Source organism: Ictalurus punctatus, chromosome 8, assembly GCF_001660625.3.
Source record: "Ictalurus punctatus breed USDA103 chromosome 8, Coco_2.0, whole genome shotgun sequence".
NCBI lineage: Eukaryota > Metazoa > Chordata > Actinopteri > Siluriformes > Ictaluridae > Ictalurus > Ictalurus punctatus.
Window position 1 is genome coordinate 30468903 of NC_030423.2, and position 22079 is coordinate 30490981.

Here is a 22079-nt window from a genome sequence, read left to right on the forward strand (position 1 = left end):
GTTGGGAGTTGGAGTAGGAAGTTGGAGTAGGAAGTAGGAAGTTGGAGTAGGAAGTTGGAAGTTGGAATAGGAAGTTGGAGTAGGAAGTTGGAGTAGGAAGTAGGAAGTTGTAGTAGGAAGTTGGAAGTTGGAGTAGGAAGTTGGAATAGGAAGTTGGAGTAGGAAGTAGGAAGTTGGAGTAGGAAGTTGGAGTAGGAAGTTGGAGTAGGAAGTTGGAGTAGGAAGTTGGAAGTTGGAGTAGGAAGTTGGAGTAGGAAGTTGGAGTAGGAAGTTGGAGTAGGAAGTAGGAAGTTGGAGTAGGAAGTAGGAAGTTGGAGTAGGAAGTTGGAAGTTGGAATAGGAAGTTGGAGTAGGAAGTTGGGAGTTGGAATAGGAAGTTGGAGTAGGAAGTTGGAGTAGGAAGTAGGAAGTTGGAGTAGGAAGTTGGAAGTTGGAATAGGAAGTTGGAGTAGGAAGTTGTAAGTTGGAATAGGAAGTTGGAGTAGGAAGTAGGACGTTGGAGTAGGAAGTAGGAAGTTGGGAGTTGGAATAGGAAGTTGGAGTAGGAAGTAGGAAGTTGGAGTAGGAAGTTGGAAGTTGGAGTAGGAAGTTGGAGTAGGAAGTAGGAAGTTGGAGTAGGAAGTAGGAAGTTGGAGTAGGAAGTTGGAATAGGAAGTTGGAGTAGGAAGTAGGAAGTTGGAGTAGGAAGTTGGAGTAGGAAGTTGGAGTAGGAAGTTGGAGTAGGAAGTTGGAAGTTGGAGTAGGAAGTTGGAGTAGGAAGTTGGAGTAGGAAGTTGGAGTAGGAAGTAGGAAGTTGGAGTAGGAAGTAGGAAGTTGGAGTAGGAAGTTGGAAGTTGGAATAGGAAGTTGGAGTAGGAAGTTGGGAGTTGGAATAGGAAGTTGGAGTAGGAAGTTGGAGTAGGAAGTAGGAAGTTGGAGTAGGAAGTTGGAAGTTGGAATAGGAAGTTGGAGTAGGAAGTTGTAAGTTGGAATAGGAAGTTGGAGTAGGAAGTTGGAGTAGGAAGTAGGAAGTTGGAGTAGGAAGTTGGAGTAGGAAGTAGGAAGTTGGAGTAGGAAGTTGGAAGTTGGAATAGGAAGTTGGAGTAGGAAGTTGTAAGTTGGAATAGGAAGTTGGAGTAGGAAGTTGGAGTAGGAAGTAGGAAGTTGGGAGTATGGGGTATGAAGTAGTCCTTTAGTCAGAGGCACAGTTTCTTAACACACAGACTGTGTTCTGTTTTTAGATGTAGTTTTGTTCTGGTTCTAGTGACTGGTTCTGCTTGTTGTTTGAAATGCTTTGCCTGTATGTGTTTCAGGTTCGATCTGCTGGTGAACGGAGGATCTTCTCTGACTCTGAGTTTCACTCGTGCTCCGTTTCCCATCATGCACCGCTCCGTGTGGTTGCCATGGCGAGTATTTCACGTGATGAACCGATTGGTGATGAGGCGGGAAGAAAAGGACACACCCACATGTGAGCTCAATGGCCTTGTAAGACCCACCCCACAAATTGTGACATCACCACTATCAACCTTTTACAGCTCCACCCCTGAGGCCACACCCATCATACCTGAGACACAGGTGAGTTTCAGCATATCAGAGTTACTGCAGCAAAGCTACACGGGTGGTTTAAGAACAGGAGGGTCTGGTTCTGGTTCTAGTTCTGGTTCCTGTTTAGATTCTTGCTCTAGTTCCTGTCCTTGTTCTGGCTGTTGTTCTGGTAGTTCCGATTCTAGATCAAGTTCTGGTTCTTATTGTGGTTGCTGTTTTCGTATTAGTCCACATTTTTATTTTTAAGTCTAGTTTTATTTCTGCTTTTAGATTTGAGTGTTAGGTTTGATTTTGGTTCTGATTCTAGCTGAAGTTCTGGTTCTAGTTATCGTGCGAGATCTGATCTAGTTCTAGTTTTAGTTCTCATTGTTTTAGTTCTAGTTCTAATTATAGTTCTCATGCCTGTTCATGTTCTGCTTGCTGTTCTGTTACTGGCTGTGGTTCTGGCTGATATTCTTTATCTACGTCTGGGTCATGTTATTGTACTGGGTTCTGTTCTAGTGTTCTAGTTTTAGTTCTGCTCCTAGTTTTCTGCTTCTGGACCTGATTCTAGCGCTAGTTCTGGTTGTAGGTTCCTGTTCTGGTTCCTGTTCTGAGTCTCGGGGTTCTGATTAAGTCGGGTCTCTGTTTGGGCTTCTGTGTCTTTTTTTCTCCTGCTCCTTTATGTTCTGGTGTTAAATCTGGTTTTGATGATGTTTTTTTTTTTCTGTTTCTAATAATAATGACCGTTTTACTAGAAAAGGAACTAGAACGAGAATCACGAGCAGAGTCAGAGCAGCACCTAGAACCAATCATTTCCGGATTTCTAGTTATTGCTCTGGTTCTGCTGCTGATTAACATTCCTTTTCTAATAGAATAAGCGAGGAGGTTTAATGGAGCAGTGGACAGGAAGTCATTTGAAACATGCGTGGTGGTTCTCCAGGTTCTCCACGAGCAGACGGCCGTTCCCGGCAGCGATCTGAACCTGGTGTATCTCAGCTCCCGGGCCTTCTCGTACAAACCCGTCCTGAAGGTGATCATGACGCAGTCGGTCATTCCCTTCGGCCTCGCTAAAGTGCATTTGATGGTGGCCGTGGAGGGAAGAACGTTCCAGAAGGAGTTTCCGGCGTCTCCGAGACTCTCTTTCACGTTCGTCTGGGATAAAACCGACGCTTACGGACAAAAAGTGTACGGCCTGGCGGAGGCTGCGGGTGAGTCGGTAAAACGTCTTCATCACCACTCATTTCATTCCTCAAACCGGATTCTGTCGCGGAGCTGGGTCAGGACTGCAGTCCAGGAGATTCACATCACTGACTTTAACTAGTGATCACCTTACCTAGTTACCTAGCTGCTAGTTAAAGCGATCGCTCATCCACGGAAAATAAAACGAGTAAATGACACGACGGTATAATATCTATTCTATACACTTACTTGGTTTTCTTCAAGGGTTCTTTAAGGGTTTACTTTATTCATTAATTAATGTATTTATTTATTTATTTATTTAGTATGCATTTATTATTGATCATTTTCTTAACCAAAGGCGGCGATGAGATCTAAAGTAGCTGTAAAAATACATGCTAGAAGTATTTATTTATTACAGTATAAGGTGTCTGAAGTCAGACGGTTAAATAGGTAAATAAAGATCAGATCGGATTAGATTTTCATCCTGCAGTGGGGTTTATATGTATACACTGTAATATATGCATTGTGAGCTATAATGCTGTGGTGTTGTTGGCTGAAGACACAGTTTGTTCGTGTTTTGTGCGTGTGTAAGCACTCCATGGCCTTTTTCCCGCGCAGCCTGACACGCAGCAGCAGCGAGGTCGTAAATAAAGCTCCAAAGAGCCGTGCTTTCAGAGACCACCTGTTTGCGGATCGGCCTGTTTGCATGTGTAATTAGTCTGCAACTGAAGCGGAACGAGCTGTGCAGAACCGCGGAAGGTCGCAGGACGATGTTTTATCATGTTGCTGCTGCAAAGCGACGGGGAAAAGAACGATCACGTCTCTCGCCTCGGGCCGAGCCAGATTAATTAGGACGAGAAACAAAAGAGTTACACACCAGACTGCAGAGCGCTGAAATGCAACCAGGTCTGAATACTCACTAATCCCACGCCAATAACCGCCGGAGAACCTGCCGTTCCACGTGAAGTGTGTGTGTGTGTGTGTGTAGATGAGTACGGAATCGAGCTGTTCACAAGGACGTTTGTTTGTCCTGGTTTTATGGAGTTGAGTAAGGACGCTGCACTGATGGACAGCACACACTGATCTGTAGCCACGCGTGAAAATTACACCGTCATCCATCACAAAGGTTCCCCAGAGTTCACCCATTTACAGAACGTGGCGGTGATGGAGGAGAACCTCGTGCGTGGTGCTTGCGTTTGATATCTCAGGCAGTAAGGACAAAAAAAAAAAAAAAACACATTATCGGAAGAACCCTTTTTTTGTCTAAGAATGTACACTTTATGCTTTAAAAAATGAAGAGAACACTTAAGGGTTCTTTGGTTGTCCACCTGGGGAACCTTAGAGGTTCTCTGTAGAAAGTGTAAGAGTGTGTGTATTAAGTGTTGCGCTGCAAACGCCAAACGATTGCGCGTTATTTTCTTTTTAATACTAGAACCTGTCAGGAGTTTCACATTCTTGGTACTTGGCTCCCTTTTAGAAAAAAAAAAACAGGTTCTTCAAGGGTTCTTTAAGTGTTTATTGGATAATTAAAGGTTTCTAGCCTCTTAAAACATGTTACGCTTTCCGACAGTAAAACCTTCTATTGTCAGGTTCTACTAAGAAGCTTTTAATGTTCTTCTAGAGGGAACTGAAGAACTTTTAAATGTTCTAAATGTTTTAGTTTTACATTACTGTTGCTGTCGGGGTTTGATAGCTGAATTGAGACTGAAACTAATGAATACTTAATACGTGTTGAATACTTAATTATTAAACAGAACTCTGAAGAACCGCGAACTGAACATTTCCCTCTTCTGTACTCAAGAACGGAATTCCTCTGGCTTTTTAAAATTCTCCTAAAGATCATTTTTTGTCCCTCAGCATGTGCTTTGTTTTGTTCTTCTCTCGTTTATGTATTTTTACCTTTGTGTTAATTATTCCGCAGTGTCTGTGGGCTTCGAGTACGAGTCGTGCCTGAGCGTGGTCCTCTGGGAGAGGAGAAGTTCCACACTGCAGGGGTTTGAACTCGACGCCTCCAACATGGGCGGCTGGACGCTGGATAAACATCACATCCTGGACCTACAGAACGGTCAGATGCTTCTTCATTTCGTCCTGGTGACTTTACGCTTGGTTCTTCTCTCGGCGTTGGGCTTTGCTAGCGTTTGTGACGTCATTTCTCGTGAGGTCAACGCCGAGGTTTAACCATAAATATCCAGCCAATCGTAAAATATGACCCGCTTCCTCATTTGCATACGGTACAGCCGGGGCTAATGTCTCCGAGTAATGGACGATTAAATGAAGTTCGTTGGCGCTGTGTGCAGAATCAGAAGAACGTTAGCCCTCGTTATGGTCCAGCCTGATTTGGATGAATGAACTTGGCTTAATTTCTCGATTATAAAATGCTGACGGAGAAATACGGAGATAAAATTTATTCCCGCTGGACCACCGCTGAGGTTTTCACAATATGCTAATTACGCTCATTTTTCTGGTCGGCTAGCAGTGAGTCAAAGCAAATGGACTTCCTCTGAGGTTCTTCCTCAGTTCTACTAAATGATGGAATCTTTCCTGACATTTAAATTTCTTTCTCGGACACTTGTTCACATTGTTCTAAAGATTTATGGATGTTAATGCATGCAGAAGATAAGTGGATGAAGATAAATACTGGCTCGTGATTAGTCAGTGTCAGGTTCTTCTGAGAGCGGATAGAAATCCTGGAACTTTCATGGGTTTTCAGAACACAGTAGGCGGTTCTTAGCTGTTGATGGGGGCGGGGTTAGTGAACAGGAAGTAGTACTTAATGACAGTGCGCATTTCTTTGTGCAATATGGTTCCTCAGGGGTTCTTCGGAAGCTAAATGGACCTACATTTGTAAATGGATTCCAAAAAGGGGTTGTGTATAGAACTATCACGGGTTCCTCCATTAGACAAACCAAAGAAACTAATTTGATGCTCAGAGTAAAAGCAACCATCAATGCATACATCATCACTGGATGGAACCGGAACTGTTTGGACCATCAGGCGCTTTTAAAAAGTGTTATGGGAAGACATCAAGGGTGCACAGTGCAGCCGTAAACCCCCCACCCCCCCCACACACGTCCCCTCCCCCCACTCTGTTAAGGAATGGTTCATTCCAGCGTGAAAGCTTTCCTCACTACGTAAACATCTTCTAAATGGATGAATCTTCTAATGGAATCTGACCGTGTAGATGGAGTTTGAAGCCGGGATGATGTTGAGAAGTCTTCTGGATGATGGTTTTCACTTTCTCGTTCTCCGTAAAAGAAGACTCGGCTTGAGGAATTAATGCTCCTGTGTTGCCTCATGTTTATAAAATGGCCACTTGTACCCAAATTTCAGCCTCCATCTTATAGGATGAAGGACAGCTAATGCTTCCGTAAAGGCTCAGAAGGCAACGACACACTAGCAGGCCTGTTTTGTATGCATGAGGTAATAAATACCCCTGAGTAAATGCTTTACTATTTACTAAACGGACCTCTGTAATTCAGTTTGTGTTTAAATCAATGTATTAGCCTGTGATCGCGACCGTGGCTGCCGAGACGAGGATTTAACAGCTGTTATTTACCAGAATGAGAGTGTGAAAGAAGTGGGCTGTGTTCAGTGTGTTGGAGAAAGTAAGACGCCGATAAAAGATGAGATAAGTGCTCATATTGTGCTGTTATCCTTGGTGTTTTATGATGATCTTGCTTTATGTCTCCCATCTCGTCACTTTACAGCGATATTAACCTTCACGTTCTGTTTACGACTGAAACCCGGTCCCACAGAACCAGAGCAGCTCTTTAGATTTTATAGCGATACAAGTGGAACACTTACTGTAAAAAAGCCCCAGTTGGTTTCTTTGTACAGTGAAAAATAATCCTCAGAGTCGGAATGAAGGCACTGTTGTTTCCATAGAAACGATCGCATTTTTATTCCAAACCCAAATTTGCTTTTAGAGCTGAAAAAACTCACCAAATTGCGTATCTCGCTCACACAGCTCAGATTTCTTTAGAAAGGACCTCCTGGATCAGCATCGCTTTGTTAACCAATCGCTGCCATGTGATGTCGTCAGTGTGCACGTCTGACTCCGCCCCCTTGTGTCTTGTGTACCGATGGAAAAACCAATCCAGTTGCACACTAGACAGAAAAATCTCGTATTCCACAAAGCAAATTAACTCAATAACCCAATATTCCTGACAATGAGCTAATCTTAAACAGCGCTCTGTTACTATGGCAACATGTGCTTTAGAACGTAACTAGTGTCGCTTAATTAATTCAGTTAATTCGGACACGCGGTGGTCTCACCGAGCTGAAATGCTGAATACTGAACACTGAGGATCTCAGGATATTTCAGCAGTAAATGTTCATACGGTAGATTTGTTTATATTTCTAATATTTAAGTCTTGTTAGACCAGCTGGTGGACTTCAAACCAGGTACTGACAAAAAAAAGTCAACATGAACCATTACAGCTCCTGTACCAGATCCGTGTGACGCCACGGCGTATCATTTAGTGTATTTCATCAAATCTTACTTTCTCATCTAATCAATAACGATCAAAAACAAGCAATCCTGGTGAAAACTGAGCTCTGAACATCACCGTCACACACACACACCACTTTACTCAACACTTTTATTGCACCTCCAAATACCATAAGCTTCATGTTTGTGTCAGAATTACAGAAACATGTCCGTGTCCTTTCTTTTCTCCTTTTAAACTCGTACTCAGGAGGTTTAATATCAGCTACACGTTAAACCTCGCTGAGGATACGCTGATATAGAAATAAATCTAGTCCACAGTGATTTACTGAGCATCTGCACTCCTAATCTCTTTAAATCCCGAGTTAGTGATGTACAGGAGCGACACGTTCAGCAGCGCCGCCTGTAAATCTGGTTAGTCTGAGTTGTAGAAATTACACGAAAGCTTTAACATGTGAACATATCACCTTTACCTCCCTGCGCTGCTGTACAGCGGAGGCCCGGCAGAGGAATAAAGAACCGAATGAAAACCCGAGCTGTCGACTCTCTCCGGGGTAATTAATTTGCCAAAAGCAGCGCGTGTGTTTGACAATCCCATTTGTCTCAGCAGCTGATAATGTAAAGACACGCAGCCGACTGAACGCAGTGTGGATTACACGTCTGATCACCTTCTCTGTGTGTGTGTGCGTGTGTGTGTGTGTGAGAAAGAGATACAAGGCTTACATTTATCTACCTGAGCCTTCCTGACCTATTTTACAGAAATAGACACTTATTCCTGATAAACACACCTACCGAGCCTTAAAACCAGGTTTGTGGGGATTAAAAACACATCTCCTAATATTGTGAATGCGTTTAATGTCTATAATATACCTCCAAATATAAATATGAATAGCTGAAAGTCTGTATTTTCACACAGTCGTCTACGTGAACATGGGAATGGGAACGTGTATGGGGAGCAAACCCGTGATGCTGAGATCGGAAGTGCTTGGACCCCTTAATAAAAGCATATTTATTGAAGCAAGTAGAAATGTACAATGTTTACCGTGAGAGTCTGATCATAGTGACTGAGTCGTGTGACGTGACTGAGTTCGAGCCTGTATGCTAAACGCTAAAATAATAATAATGCTATAAGAGCACTTACTAATCATCAGTAGTCATGGAGAAGCAGAGCGCTTAAATCAGCGCCCAAGAGACGAAACTGGAGCCATTATAAGTTCCCTTATAGTTCCTCTGCTGTTTCTTTCCTTTATATTATTTATATCTCAGAAAGAAAGAAACTTCCTTCTGTTAAATTCAGATAGAAGTGAGGTTCTGATAAATAATAAAAAAAGAAGTGCAATAAGATTTATCACTAGTATCATTAATACTGCACATTATCAGTTTAGAAACACAAATAAGACTTTAAAAGGCAAAGTAAGGAGCATGCTAACCCTACACCAGTGGACACCTACCCTGTTCCTGGAGATCTACCTTCCTGCAGGTTTCATCTCCAACCAAAACCTCCAACCTAAAGTCTTGAGGAAGGTAGATCTCCAGGAACAGGGCTGGAGACCACTGATCTACACCATGCTGAGGAACTAGTGCATGCTTTCAGAAGCTCTAGAGCGGGTGACTGTACCACGTTCCTGTGCTGCTGCCGCATTACTGAAGCTTCAGCTTGTTCTGATGCAGCGGCTTGTGCCCTGATGAGGAAAATACAGTCCGAGTTCATTACTCCAGTCTTATTAACTCTGTTAAGTTCTATATTAACCACAAAGTCCTGCTTATGAAGCTTCAAGCTCTTCTTGTTGTTTTGTTTTTTTAGTCTCTGGTGTATCTTGCTGATCTCCTGAAGTAGCACAGCCCATCTGAGACATTTCACTCACCTGAGCGTCACTGGCAGGTCTATCAGTGGACTTTTTTCTCATTTAGAAACTCTGGAGCGGTGTTGGAACACGCTATCGCTCAGTAGGGTTTTATTTTAATCCAGACCGAAAATGTACTCATTTAACCTGGTCTAGTCGTAATACTTGGATTCTAATTTTTAATCGTTCACTAAGTCATTTGTAAAGGTGGTAGTTGGTCAGCATTCGCTAGCACAGCACCTAGCTACCGTTTACGGTTATGGCAATTGTCAGACGTCTTGTCCAGAGAGACTGACATTTTATCTCATTTCATACAGCTGAGCAGTTGAAGGTTAAGGGCCTTGCTCAGGGGCCCAGCAGTGACAGGTTGATAGCGCTGGGATTTTAACTCACAGCCTTCTGATCAGGAGTCCACTGTCTTAACCACTGAGCTTGCCCTACCAACAGGGATCATTCCCAGGGTCCAATGTTTAAAGGGTCCAATGTTTCCAGGGTCCTATGTTCTCAGGATCCAATGTTTCCAGGGTCCACTGTTTCCAGGGTCCAATGTTTCCAGGGTCCAATGTTCTTAGGGTCCAATGTTTAAAGGGTCCAATGTTTAAAGGGTCCTATGTTTCCAGGGTCTTATGTTCTCAGGGTCCATTGTTTCCCGGGTCCAATGTTTCCTGAGTCCAATGTTTAAAGGGTCCAATGTTTCCAAAGGGTCCACTGTTTAAAGGTCCTATGTTCTCAGGGTCCAATGTTTCCAGGGTCCAATGTTTCCAGGGTCCAATGTTCTTAGGGTCCAATGTTTAAAGGGTCCAATGTTTAAAGGGTCCTATGTTTCCAGGGTCTTATGTTCTCAGGGTCCAATGTTTCCAAAGGGTCCACTGTTTAAAGGTCCTATGTTCTCAGGGTCCAATGTTTCCAGGGCCCAATGTTTAAAGGGTCCAATGTTTCCAGGGTCCTATATTCCCCAGTTCAATATTCTGTTAACACGCCTTAATTAAACTTTTTCCAAGGTTTTATGTAGTCAGGACACATTTTCCCAGGGCCCTATTAACTTTATTACCCTTTAACTTTAAACACCAAAAACACATTCAAATGAATAACAACATACATTAGTTTAAAAATCATCCTTCATCCACACTTGAAATGAAAGTTATGAACGTGGACAGTGAACTAGGTTGCACACGCTGAACCCTTATTTTGTGCTGCGCTAAAAAATAGCTGTTAATCTACATTCATAGATTCATACAGTTCCACTCCACACATGGACAACGGTGAAATGTATACACTAAACTGAAGAAATGCGTAACCGTAGCCTGTAAAACACAGTAAACCATCATAAAATGAACAAAACGTTAAGTATGAACATGTCCCAGCTCTCACTTACGCTAACTCCAGCTTTAAATCACCGCATGTTCATTATGTCCCGTATAAATCTGGGGAACATAGGACCCTGGGAACACAGATCCGCTCCCCTACCAACATAGCTAACTTTTATAGCGTACTCATCTGAATGTTACTTTCATTCATCAACTCCGAGAATAAAGTGTGACAAGCACAGGATGTCTCGCTAGAACCAGTTCTACACATCTTCGTGTTTTCCACATGGTAATATATGCTAGGAACGCTAACTAGGCATGAATGCTAGCATTTAGAACCAGACCCAGACGCCGTTTTTCTATTTCTGTAACAGACTATACAGCGATGAGAGAGATGTCCGCATTATAAACATCAGAGGTGATTGATTGTGGTTTAGGGGCCGAGGTCCAGTTCTCAGCGACCGAGTGGACTATTGATCAGATCTTCAGCATGTCAAACCCACCACGTTGTGCGTATTACGTGCAGAGCAAAATCCATTCCCTCTTCGATTTCTGTCCAACTCCTTGGGCCGATGTGTTTTTGGAAATATCTGACCGTACCTGACGGATTAGACATGCATCTTGTTGGCTTGACATTTTATTCATGTGTTTGTTTATTCGATTGCTGCTTGATCATGCGGGATCCGACGCTGAATAATCGATGATCATAAACATTACATTACGGAGGAAGGTTTTTTTTGCCATGAAGGCTGTACGCGCAGTTCCTGTGACTCTACACGCTGCTTCACGATTGAGTTCTTTTTAAAATATTGCCCCTTTTTAAAGCTCTGAACACTTGCCCCTGACCTCCGGATGGTTCCACACTTCCAATCCTCACTTTTATAACGTAATGTTAGTTGTTTTCTGTGTATAAATACAATGTAGGGTCTACAACAGAAATGTGAACTAACATCTCCATTCGTCTCGACTCATTTTCTTATTGCACAAGCAGGACAACAAATGGGAGAGAGAATCGGCGCGAGAGTGCCACTCGCTGTCTTTGTGTCAAGGTCAGAAGAGTTAAATGCAGCTGTGTAGACCAATTTGTCTTAGTTAAGTGAGGATTTGTTGGACATGTTGGATTTAGAATGAGGAAAGAGGCTGATATCGGCTCGGACGTCCCCTCTGACCGCGTCCCTCGGTCAATAAATCAACAGCAGTTCTTAATCGTAGAGGAGGGTTGCGGTGCCGTGGATTCTTTTGTGGCCAGCTAGAAGATTCCTGATTTTACAGACGTTCCTCAGTAAACATTTGCAGAGCCTAAGCTCAAGAAACCCTGGGTAGTTACTTACCTTCAGATACTGCTGGAGAAGTTACGTTAATGTTGTTATGTTCTAGCTTAGAGATATACGTGAATGGAGGTATGTGTAAAGTTTAAACCTTGCTACTGCAAGGCGTTTCTAAAAGTCTTTTCACTAAAAGCATGCTCTGTACGAAGAACAGTAGACTTTCGCTAACAAGACTGCCGCTTATGGAGCAGGAAGTCCGATCTGACTGATCTGATTAACGGACTAAAGCAGGTGCAGGAACACTAACATGTTGCACGTTGTAAATAATTGATGGTCCATGGCCGCCTTCTTTGAAGCCGAATCAAAAAAAGAAGTAAAAATTTTACAGGATTGAAATATTTATGAGCCACACTCTTCACACGCTGTCTGGCAGCTGAACGAACAGAGATGCTTCAGAAAGAAGAGTTTTGCGTTAGAGGAGACCTTGCACAAGCCTTTGTTGAGTAAGTGCAGAGTTTTTAAATAAATAATGACGGAATCGAGGAAAGGGTTGAAGGAGTTCGTCGTGATTGATTATTGGTCTGCAATGGGTCTTACTTGAAATCAGCCGAACCCCTGTCTTACAAATCTTTCAGGTGTTCAGAGCATCGTCGTCTGAGGTTTCTGGCCTAAGGAACACATTTGGGATTCTTTTCACTCCTTTCCACGAGTGAACCGGCCCATGAAATAAATCCTCATCTACTAGGGGAAAGCACTCATGGTAGCTTTTAGTCGAGGATCCGCTCGTACCTACGAGGTAATAACGTTTGTGTGTAGGGATTTAACTCTTCAGATTGCTAGCTCAGGTTCCAGACTAGAGGCCCTAGATAACCCTTGCGTTTAGAACCTTAAAGGTTCTTCAGTTTGTCCTTCTGGAGTACAGCTTCCAAGTAGGACCTGTTTAGAAAGATACAACCATCCAAACAAGCCGTTTTTTTTTATTATTATATCATGACCATGCTATGGATAATGTGCTAAATGACGTGAAACCTCAGCGTTCCTCTGAAACACGTTACAAATCCAAAAAGATTACGAAATGGACTGCAGACTCCTGTAAGATGAAGCAGATAGAATTTTATCTTCATTACCATTTCTCAATCCCGGAAGGCATTTGACTTGTTTCAGATCTTGAAGCGTGGACTCTAATGTGTCTCATGAATTTTGAATAAATGGAATGAAGGAGAGTGAATTCCTGAGCACTTCACTGTGCTGTCATTGACCTGCTTAATAGACCCAAGTGTTTGTCAATACCAGTGTGAACTGCTACTGTTGAGTCTCCGCTCTTCAAACTGCAAACTCTTATGATGTGTCCTGTATCTCAGGGATCCTGTATAAAGGAAACGGTGAGAATGTGTTCCTGTCCCAGCTGCCCCCAGTCATCAGCACCATCATGGGTAACGGACGGCGGAGGAGCATCTCCTGCCCCAGCTGTAATGCCCCGGCTGGGGGTAACAAGCTGCTCGCACCTGTAGCGCTGGCGTGGGGCAGGGACGGAAGTCTGTACGTGGGAGACTTCAACTACATCAGACGCATCGATCAATCAGGAAATGTCACCAGCATCATGGAGCTCAGGTGGGCAACAGATGGATGAGTAGATTGCATGAACAAAAGAATGCATGGACAAATGCATGGCGGGTCACATGGATGGATGGATGGATGGATGGATGGATGGATGGAGAAATGAAAGGATTGAGTAGATAGACAAGTGCATGAATGGGTAGTCAAATGGATGTATTACAAGGATAGACAAATAAAAGGATTACTGGACAGATGGACATGAGAATGGGAGGGCGGACGGACAAATACCAACATGACTGCACAGATGAACTAACAGAGGGATGGATGTAGGAATCAGTATGAATGAATGAGTACCTGAGTACCAAAAACTGCAGCTTGTAGAAGAATGGACAGAATGGATGGATGGATAGATGGATGGATGGATGGATTGATGCCCAAATGCATGAGTGGCTGGACAGATGGTTTGATGTATAGATTAAATATATTAACAACTGGAACAATGGACAGAAGGATATATAGACAAAAGCCTGAAAGGCTGGTCAGTTGGATGGATGGATGGATGGATGGATGGATGGATGGATGGATGGATGGATGGACTGATGGATGAACAGTTGGATGGACAAATAAATATAGGGCTTGGATAATTGGACAGAAAAGTAAGTTGCTTGTCAGATATGGACAGTGTTATAGATTGGATGGATGGACAGATGGACACAGGATTGCATATATGGACAAATTGATGGATGGATGAATGCACAAATGGAAGGATGGATGGATGGATGGATGGATAGTTGGACAGAGGAATGGATAGATGGACAAATTGATGGATGGATGAATTAGCTATAAAAGTATGAAGTAGCTGTATGGATGGATGGATGGTATATAATTGATCGGATATTTGGACAGTTGCAGGTATAGCTTGACAGAAGTATGGATGGATAGAAAGATGGATAGATGGATGGATGGATGGTTAGATGGATAGATGGGTGGGTGGATGGATGGATGGACACACTGATGGATTACGTGAACCGACCATGGCTATATGAATGGATGGAAGAGCAAATGAACTGATGGATAGACTTGTGAATTGATGGAAAGGTAGATGAACAGACAGATGGATGGATAATTGGACGCTGCTCCAGGGAGAAATAAATGCTGGAAATCATATTTCTGTATCAATTCTTCTCTTTTCTTTAAAAAACGAGTGCAGTTCTGAGAAATGTCAGTTAGTACTGCTCTAGAAAGCCGTCCTCTGGTGATTATATATATATATATATATATTTATAAACACGTTTATTTTTCCCTGAAGCTCCATAATTGTTGCGTGATGTGTTCTGTTCACGTGCATTTCCATCTTTTTCTATTTACATACATTGCTTTCTTGTTGTTTTTCCATCTTTCATATTTGTAACGTGACCGTGTTGAAAATGAAAGCTTGACCTCAATGCGTCTCTCGAGACTTAAATTGAAATGAAATGATTAGTTTCCTGTCTCTGTGAAAGACTTCAAAGTGAACTGGTCTGACTTTACACAAACTCGGGAGTACACAGGAGGTGTGTGCTTCAGGGACGAGGTGAAGAATGAATGGGAAAGTGTTGAGAGGAACAGTGGACGTGAATTGATTTTATGATTGAGCGAGTGCACAGACGAGTGGACAGGTCGACTGACAGTTTGATTAATGTCTATTATGAATGATATAAAGGATCTTTGTCATGTGATGACGCATTTTCTGTGTCGGCTCTTATATTTATTTACATGTGGCCTTTTTTTTTTCACTGCTTCTCAAAGGAATAAAGACTTCAGACACAGGTGAGTGACTCCCAGTCGACTCGTGGACTAGTAGCTTGAAAACCTGAGCATTATTTCATTTGATTTAAATTTAAAGTCTTATCAGGGTTAAAAAAAAAAGTCACCAGTCTTTAATTACACAGATGTTTTCACTGGAACCTTGTTTAAGATTTCTTTGTGTCACACTGTAAACTCCTCTGTCCTGAAGTGATTAGAAAACTGAAATGAAGCATGAAGCTGAAATGAATACTCCGTACTCAGCACCCTGTGCTTGACGGTGTGTTTTAGTAAATCATGAAGTAACATGGCTTGAGAAATATATTCCATCATGATTTGTTTTTGATATCTGATGAAATGGAAGTACTTGGTTGTAGTAGACAATGGATTGTGTGAACAGATTTTTGTTACCAGCTGATGTCTTGAGGTGTAAAGCCCGTTAGGATGTCTTCTGAAGTTCTGGAGAAGAATGACGGTGAACACGTCATGTCCTGATGACGTGTCTCAAGCATGTGTCTTTCCAAGTTCTATTTCCTGAACATTAGGTTCTTCTGCAAAGTGTAAATTCACCCCAGTGGCAGAAAAACCTATAAATGTAGACAGATCAAACAGATACAGGTTCCTGTCGACTGATTCGTGGAGGGAGTGAACAGTCCCAGCTCAGGGGAAAGTTCACGTCAAACAACGTCAGTCGTCAGATATCACCTAGCATTTAGACAGCATAAAACAGGTTCGGGTCATGTGACTCGAACGCCCATCCTACCAACCAGACCCCCCCCCTCTCCCCCCGCCTCCCACCGCCGCCCCCCCTCGCGCCGCCACCCCCCCCCCCCCCCCCCCCCCCGTCTGCCGATACTCGGCTTGAAATAGACACTGATGTGGAACTCGCCGATTCTCTCTCTGGCATGTTTCTGGATCCCACTCCGAGCCGCTCCAGCACTGCACCTGACACTGTTATCTGCTCAAGCCTCAAACATCATCAATGTGTATACAGATGTTTTTGAATATCTCCGTCTACACAAACAGCCCTTTCTATAATATCTCCATCCAAACCAACACACGGGAACGATTCGAGAAGTGCTGCGTCAAACGCTACAGAAATAACGTTAATGACTGCGTATTGAGCGGTAGAGAAATCAAAAAGGGGAAGAAGACCAACGTGGGTGAGAGGTTTATGAGGATTCATAAAATATTGGCACCCTTGGTAAATACAAGCAAAGAAAGCTGTGAATATTTGTCTTTATTGTTTAACTTTTAGATCTTTTGTTCAGAAAATTCACAAAATTACTCTGCTCTCATGGATATCAAACAATTACAAACACAACACAGGTTCATCAAAAAATATTTGTTAAATACAGGTGTGCAACAATTATTGGCACCCTTTTAGTCAATACTTTGTGCTACCTCGCTTTGCCAAGATAACAGCTCTGGGTCTTCTCCTATAACACTGATGAGGTTGGAGAATACATGGTGAGGGATCTGAGAGCGTTCCTCCATACAGAATCTCTCCAGATCCTTCACATTTCAGGTCCACGCTGGTGGACTCTCCTCTTCAGTTCACCCCACAGGTTTTCTATGGGGTTCAGGTCAGGGGACTGGGAGGGTCAGGGCAGGACCTTGATTTTGTGGTCAGTAAACCATTTCTGTGTTGATTTTGATGATGTTTTGGATCATTGTCCTGCTGGAAGATCCAACCACGGCCCATTTGAATCTTTCTGGCAGAGGCAGTCAGGTTTTCGTTTAATATCTGTTGATATTCGATGGAGTCCATGATGCCATGTATCCTAACAAAATGTCCAGGTCCTCTGCAGAAAAACAGCCCAAAACATTAAAGATCCTCCTCCATATTTAACCGTGGGCATGAGGAACTTTTCCATACGGCTACCTCTCTGTGTGCTCCAAAACCACCTCTGTGTTTATTACCAAAAAGCTCTATTCTGGTTTCATCTGACCGTAGAACCCGATCCCATTTGAAGTTCCAGTAGTGTCTGCACACTGAAGACGCTCGAGTTTGTTTTTGGATGAGAGTAGAGGCTTTTTTCCTGAAACTCTTCCAAACAGCTTGTGGTGATGTCGGTGACTTCAGATTGTAGTTTTGGAGACTTTCTGACCCCAAGACACGACTAACTTCTGCAGTTCTCCAGCTGTGATCCTCGGAGATGTTTTATCCACTCGAACCGTCCTCTTCACAGTGCGTTGAGACGATACAGACACACGTCCAATTCCAGGTCGATTCATAACATTTCCAGTCGACTGGAACTTCTTTATTATTGCCCTGATGGTGAAACGGGCGTTTTCAATGCTTGTGCTATTTTCTTATAGACACGCCCCATTGTGTGAAGCTCAACAACCTTTTGCCGCACATCACAGCTACATTCCTCGCTCTTACCCATCGTTATGAATGACTAAGGGAACTTGGCCTGTGTGTTACCTCATATTTATACCCCTGTGAAACAGGAAGTCATGGTTGAACAATTTCCTGTTCCTAGTCACCCATTGTTGTAAATATTGTTATCCATGAGAGTATTTTTGTACAAAAGGTTAAACAATAAAGAGAATTTTTCACAGCCTTCTTTGCTCATATTTACCAAGGGTGCCAATATTAGTGGAGGGCGCTGTATATGTGGACTGACGATGAGGTGGAACTTCTGTCAGGAGCAGTACTGCACCACAAGGTGAAATTAAATTGCAAACGTGATTAAATGAGAAATTACAGGGCACAAAGTTACTACCTGATCAGCAGCTGTGATAAACTTTGTCCTTGCGCTGTGACCATGTGCAGCCTCCTGCTTTCAAAAACATTCATTCCTTCCACGTGAAAACACTGAACGTTTTGGAAAAGCTTCATTTTCACTGAAACACCATTGTCATGTAGACAGGAGGTTAATACACTGGAGGTTGAAATCCGTACACGTATATAGTATTAACGTGCACCAGCTTCTCATTGCAAAATTCCAATATGAACCGCTTTTAGTAACAAAGCCTGTAATCTTGATCCATTTCCTGGGTAGAAAGTCACCGATGCACGCCATGTCCTGTATCCCAAGTCTGTCTTTCACTAGATGCTAACGGCGTCCACATTAACTCACTCAGGGAAGAGCAGGCTGATAGATTTAATGAATGTAAATAAGCACAGCCTGATGAAATGCCGTCAGCTGTTGTCAGTCATTAAGATCTGCACATCATGGCTATTTTTCCTTTCCTCTCGCATGGGAGTCATAACGATCGAAATGATTTGGCACACTTCAAGGCATCATCACTGCCTCCTCAAATATTTTCCAGTCACGTCTGATTTATTATCCCTTTTCACACACTTTCCGTCTCTTGTCAGCGGCGTGCGTTGTTTTGAAAGGTGCAGGAAAAAGACACAGATGGCAAATCAGTGAACTTCTCTAGCAACATTAATATTTCACAGCGTTACTTCATCTGTCATCTCCAACAAGCGAGTCAAACCTCGCATTTCTGCCAGTACACAGTTTCAGCCCGACAACACATCTATCTTTTCTCCAGTAATAACCCAGCTCACCGCTACTACCTGAGCTCGGACCCTGTGACGGGACAGCTGTACGTATCAGACACCAACTCCAGGCGGATTTACCGGCCCAGGGTGTTGTCCGGCGACGTGGAACCCCAGGCAAACGTCGAAGTCGTAGCAGGGACCGGGGATCACTGTCTGCCTTTCGATGAGAATCAGTGTGGAGATGGAGGACCAGCCTCTGAGGCCCTACTCACAGGACCTAAAGGTACTTAACAAGACCAAAAGATATTCTTCTGATCCAGACTATACCAGGAATAGCACTAATATTATCATTTTGAATTTGCTCACAAGTTCCTCACCATAATCAGATCTTACAAGGTGGAATGAGAACGCTTCAAGCAGACATCCGAGGGGACACAAGAAACCAGACTTTACTTACAACATCTCACAGGACAAAATCTTACAAACCGTACCTTACCCACATTGACCACCAGGCATCATATACATAGGTCCATAAGACCAGATCTTGTGCACAAGACCCAAAATGTGTGGAAATTGCCAGACCAGATTAGGTTTGAGAGGGACCAAAGGTACTGTGTCAGACTGATCAGATCTTTTACTCCCCCAAAACCCTGAAAAACCCCCAAAGATACACAGCTGATGTACTCAACTGATTTTCCTCACATTAACCAACAAGGACTTTAGAGCTGAAACCATTCTGAGCAGATCTAGCTACTCGAAAGCTTCCAAAGTTATCATTAGAGACGCGTCAACACTGATACGCTGAAAAAAAGACCTGATACCGACTGACCGACCCGAGCACTCTGCTGGGGTTCAATCAGTTACACACATGTATGTGCATTATTTATCTGAAAGCAGCTCGGCGGGTCCGAGACTAGCCACGCACACAGATATTTGTCTCAAGTTGTTTTTTTAAAAAAAGTCAATGACAAAAGCAGAAGGTTTGAAGACAAATGGATAAAGAAGTATTCACTCTGTCTTACCACGTCAGATATCTCATCTGCTCAGAGTCTGTGGTCTAATCTAAAGTTTAACGTGCACACAAAACACAACCGCTTCAAATCGTCTTATTTATATCCATAAACTAATCAATAATACTGCAGGAAACTGTTGTACAGGCTCCAGAGATGCACAACCAGTCGACTGCCTTTCATTACCGTTCCCAAAACTACCCAGATGTTAAATTATCCAGACCTTACAGAGTCCCGAGCTAACTCTGAAGTTCTAGTCACAGTGATCAGATTTTAATTACAAGGCCTTGAGAATGCATGACCGATAAGAGCTCGTTCACAGCGCTTAAATCTCCATCACGTCCTGCTTGGAAGTCTGAGTGATGTAAAACAGCCCTTCTTCTTCACCTCAAGAGCAGATGATGGATTTAATTAATGCAGTTAAGCGCAGCCTGATGAAATGTCACCAGCTGTTAACAGATTGCTTCTTAGGTTGGTGATTATGTTCCTGAGAACCCTGGAGAACCCTTTCAGATTCTCAGAGGATCCTGAAGCACTAATTAAACTTTACAGGATCCAGAACTAGACCTGATCTCTCTCAGGTTACTACACTACCTAAAGTTTACGTACCTCCAAAGCGTGAGCAGATACAGAGCCAGCACTTCAGACAGTCAGAAGGTCCTACGGCTTTGTTTTCACCGTAGACCTGGATGCACATCTCCGTCCTGTCCGTTTACATGTACGTAAGATCTGACCCACATCCGGTGTTCACATCATTCCTCGGTTAAAACTAAAATCCTGTTTATTTTTCACAGCTTGTCACAATTATTTATTCAGTTTCATGTGCAAATATTTACATCAAATTATGTGAAAATGGATAACTCAAAACAAACAAACAAACAAACAAACAAATAGTCTATAGTCTGTCTCGGTTAGAAATGAATTAGCAGGCGGTGACAACAACAACTGTTAAAAACGATACTTATAGCCAGGGCTAGTAAACAAACAAACAAATACACAAATGTCTCCAAAATACGGTTTTATTATTGAGGAAACGTACGTTTTTGGTGCTTTAGGTAACAAAAGGTGCGCAATAGAAAAAAAAAATCTGTGTTTAGACACAAACTGTGTCTGAGTCTCAAAATTCTGGTATTTTATTTAAATCTTATAAACTATCATCTTTAGCTAATTTACTGTCGTTAGGAAAGTTCATCAATTATCACACTGGATCATTTTTAATTAATTGGTGAAATAATTCCTGTAAAATGTAAATAGTAACAAAAAGAAACAAACTCGCAGTAATAACCGTACTAACCACATTTATTTATCGCATTTATTAAAATACTAGTGTGAAATTTTAAATAAAAAATAAAACCATTTCAGAAGTGGCATGTCTACAGTAAGCTACAGTAGCAGTTAAAATTACCCCCCCCCCCCCCCCCCCCCGTGCAAATCAGGTTTATTGTCAGAATGTACAGACTTTCAGCTGTAATTATGAACAAATCAAACAAAGTGATTGAAGTAGCTCAACACAACGAATGCTTCAAGCGGTTTCCCCAAATTCAACTGAAAATGACTTCTCCAGTCTCAAAATTATTCACCCCCCTGAATAGAATCCCTCACAACAGCACAATTATGCAGCACGTTGTCTCAAGCACACCTGATGCTAAACTAATCAAGGGCTTCATTAGCTGCAGCAGGTGTGCTTGAGCTGGAACACATGAAATACCTGAACTGGCTAGGGGCAGAAAATGTATGAAATACCCGGACGGGGCAGAAAAAGGAAACTCTAAACAGCTGCAAGCAGATCTCTGAGAAGGCAGGATGTGAAAAACCCTCGAGTGACTGTAAAAGACCTGCAGCGAGACTCGGTGTAACAGGCTCTGAGGTTTCAGTGAGCACAGTAAGGCGTGTACTAAACTCAGAAGGTTTCCATGCCAGAAGTCCAAGACGTTCACCACTACTGACCCAAAAGCACAAGAAAAGTCTCTCAAAATCATATAAATAATTCACAGAACTTTTGGGATTGTGTTCTGTGGAGCGATGAAACAAAACTGGAACTTTTCAGCACGATGGATCAGCGGTACGTCTGGAGGAAGAAGAATGAAGAAGGAACACTCTGTCCACAGTCGAGCATGGTGGGGGCTCGGTGATGCTCTGCGGCTGCTTTACGTCCTCTGGCACTGGAGACCTGCAGCGTGTGGAAGGCGAGATGGATTCAGTGAAGTATCAGGAAATCCCAGGAGAAAACATCATGCCGTCTGTGAGGAAGCTGAAGCTTGGGCGTCATCAGACCTTCCAACAGGACAACGATCCCGAGCGTACCTCAAATTCCACCAAGACTTGTGTGCAGAAGAAGTCCTGGAAGACTCTACAGGGCCCTCACAGTCTTCACACATGACTAGAACCCCATAGGAAATCTCTGGTGGGATGTGAAGAAGGCGGTTGCAGCACGCAAACCCGAGAATATTCCTGACCTGGAGGACATTGCTCATGAGGAATGGGAGAAGATTCCTCAGAAGATCTGCATCTCGTTACAGCAGGTCATAACAGCGAAAGGAGCTCCACTAAGTATTAAAGATGCTTGTCATGAAGGGGGTGAATAATTTTGAGACTGGAGAATTCATTATAAGTTGCATTTTCAGTTGAATTTGGGGAAACCGCTTGACGCATTCGTTGTGTGCTTTTGTTTGATTTGTTCATCGCAAACAGCTGAAAGTCTGCAAATTTTGACAAT

The 22079-nt window shown here is 42.9% G+C and overlaps 1 protein-coding gene across 3 annotated transcripts in view; it reads left to right on the top strand.

The window, feature by feature from the left end:
• si:dkey-237h12.3 (teneurin-3) overlaps positions 1 to 22079 on the top strand; it is a 143000-nt gene that overhangs the window by 110630 nt on the left and 10291 nt on the right. For 2 of the 3 annotated variants that reach the window (XM_053682186.1, XM_053682188.1), the window contains 6 exons: positions 1293 to 1554; positions 2447 to 2714; positions 4607 to 4750; positions 12913 to 13162; positions 14897 to 14917; positions 18404 to 18636. In XM_053682186.1, coding sequence (XP_053538161.1) covers positions 1293 to 1554; positions 2447 to 2714; positions 4607 to 4750; positions 12913 to 13162; positions 14897 to 14917; positions 18404 to 18636 — 1178 coding nt within the window. The remainder of the gene's footprint in view (positions 1 to 1292; positions 1555 to 2446; positions 2715 to 4606; positions 4751 to 12912; positions 13163 to 14896; positions 14918 to 18403; positions 18637 to 22079) is intronic. The other variant, XM_053682187.1, reaches the window with a different exon arrangement.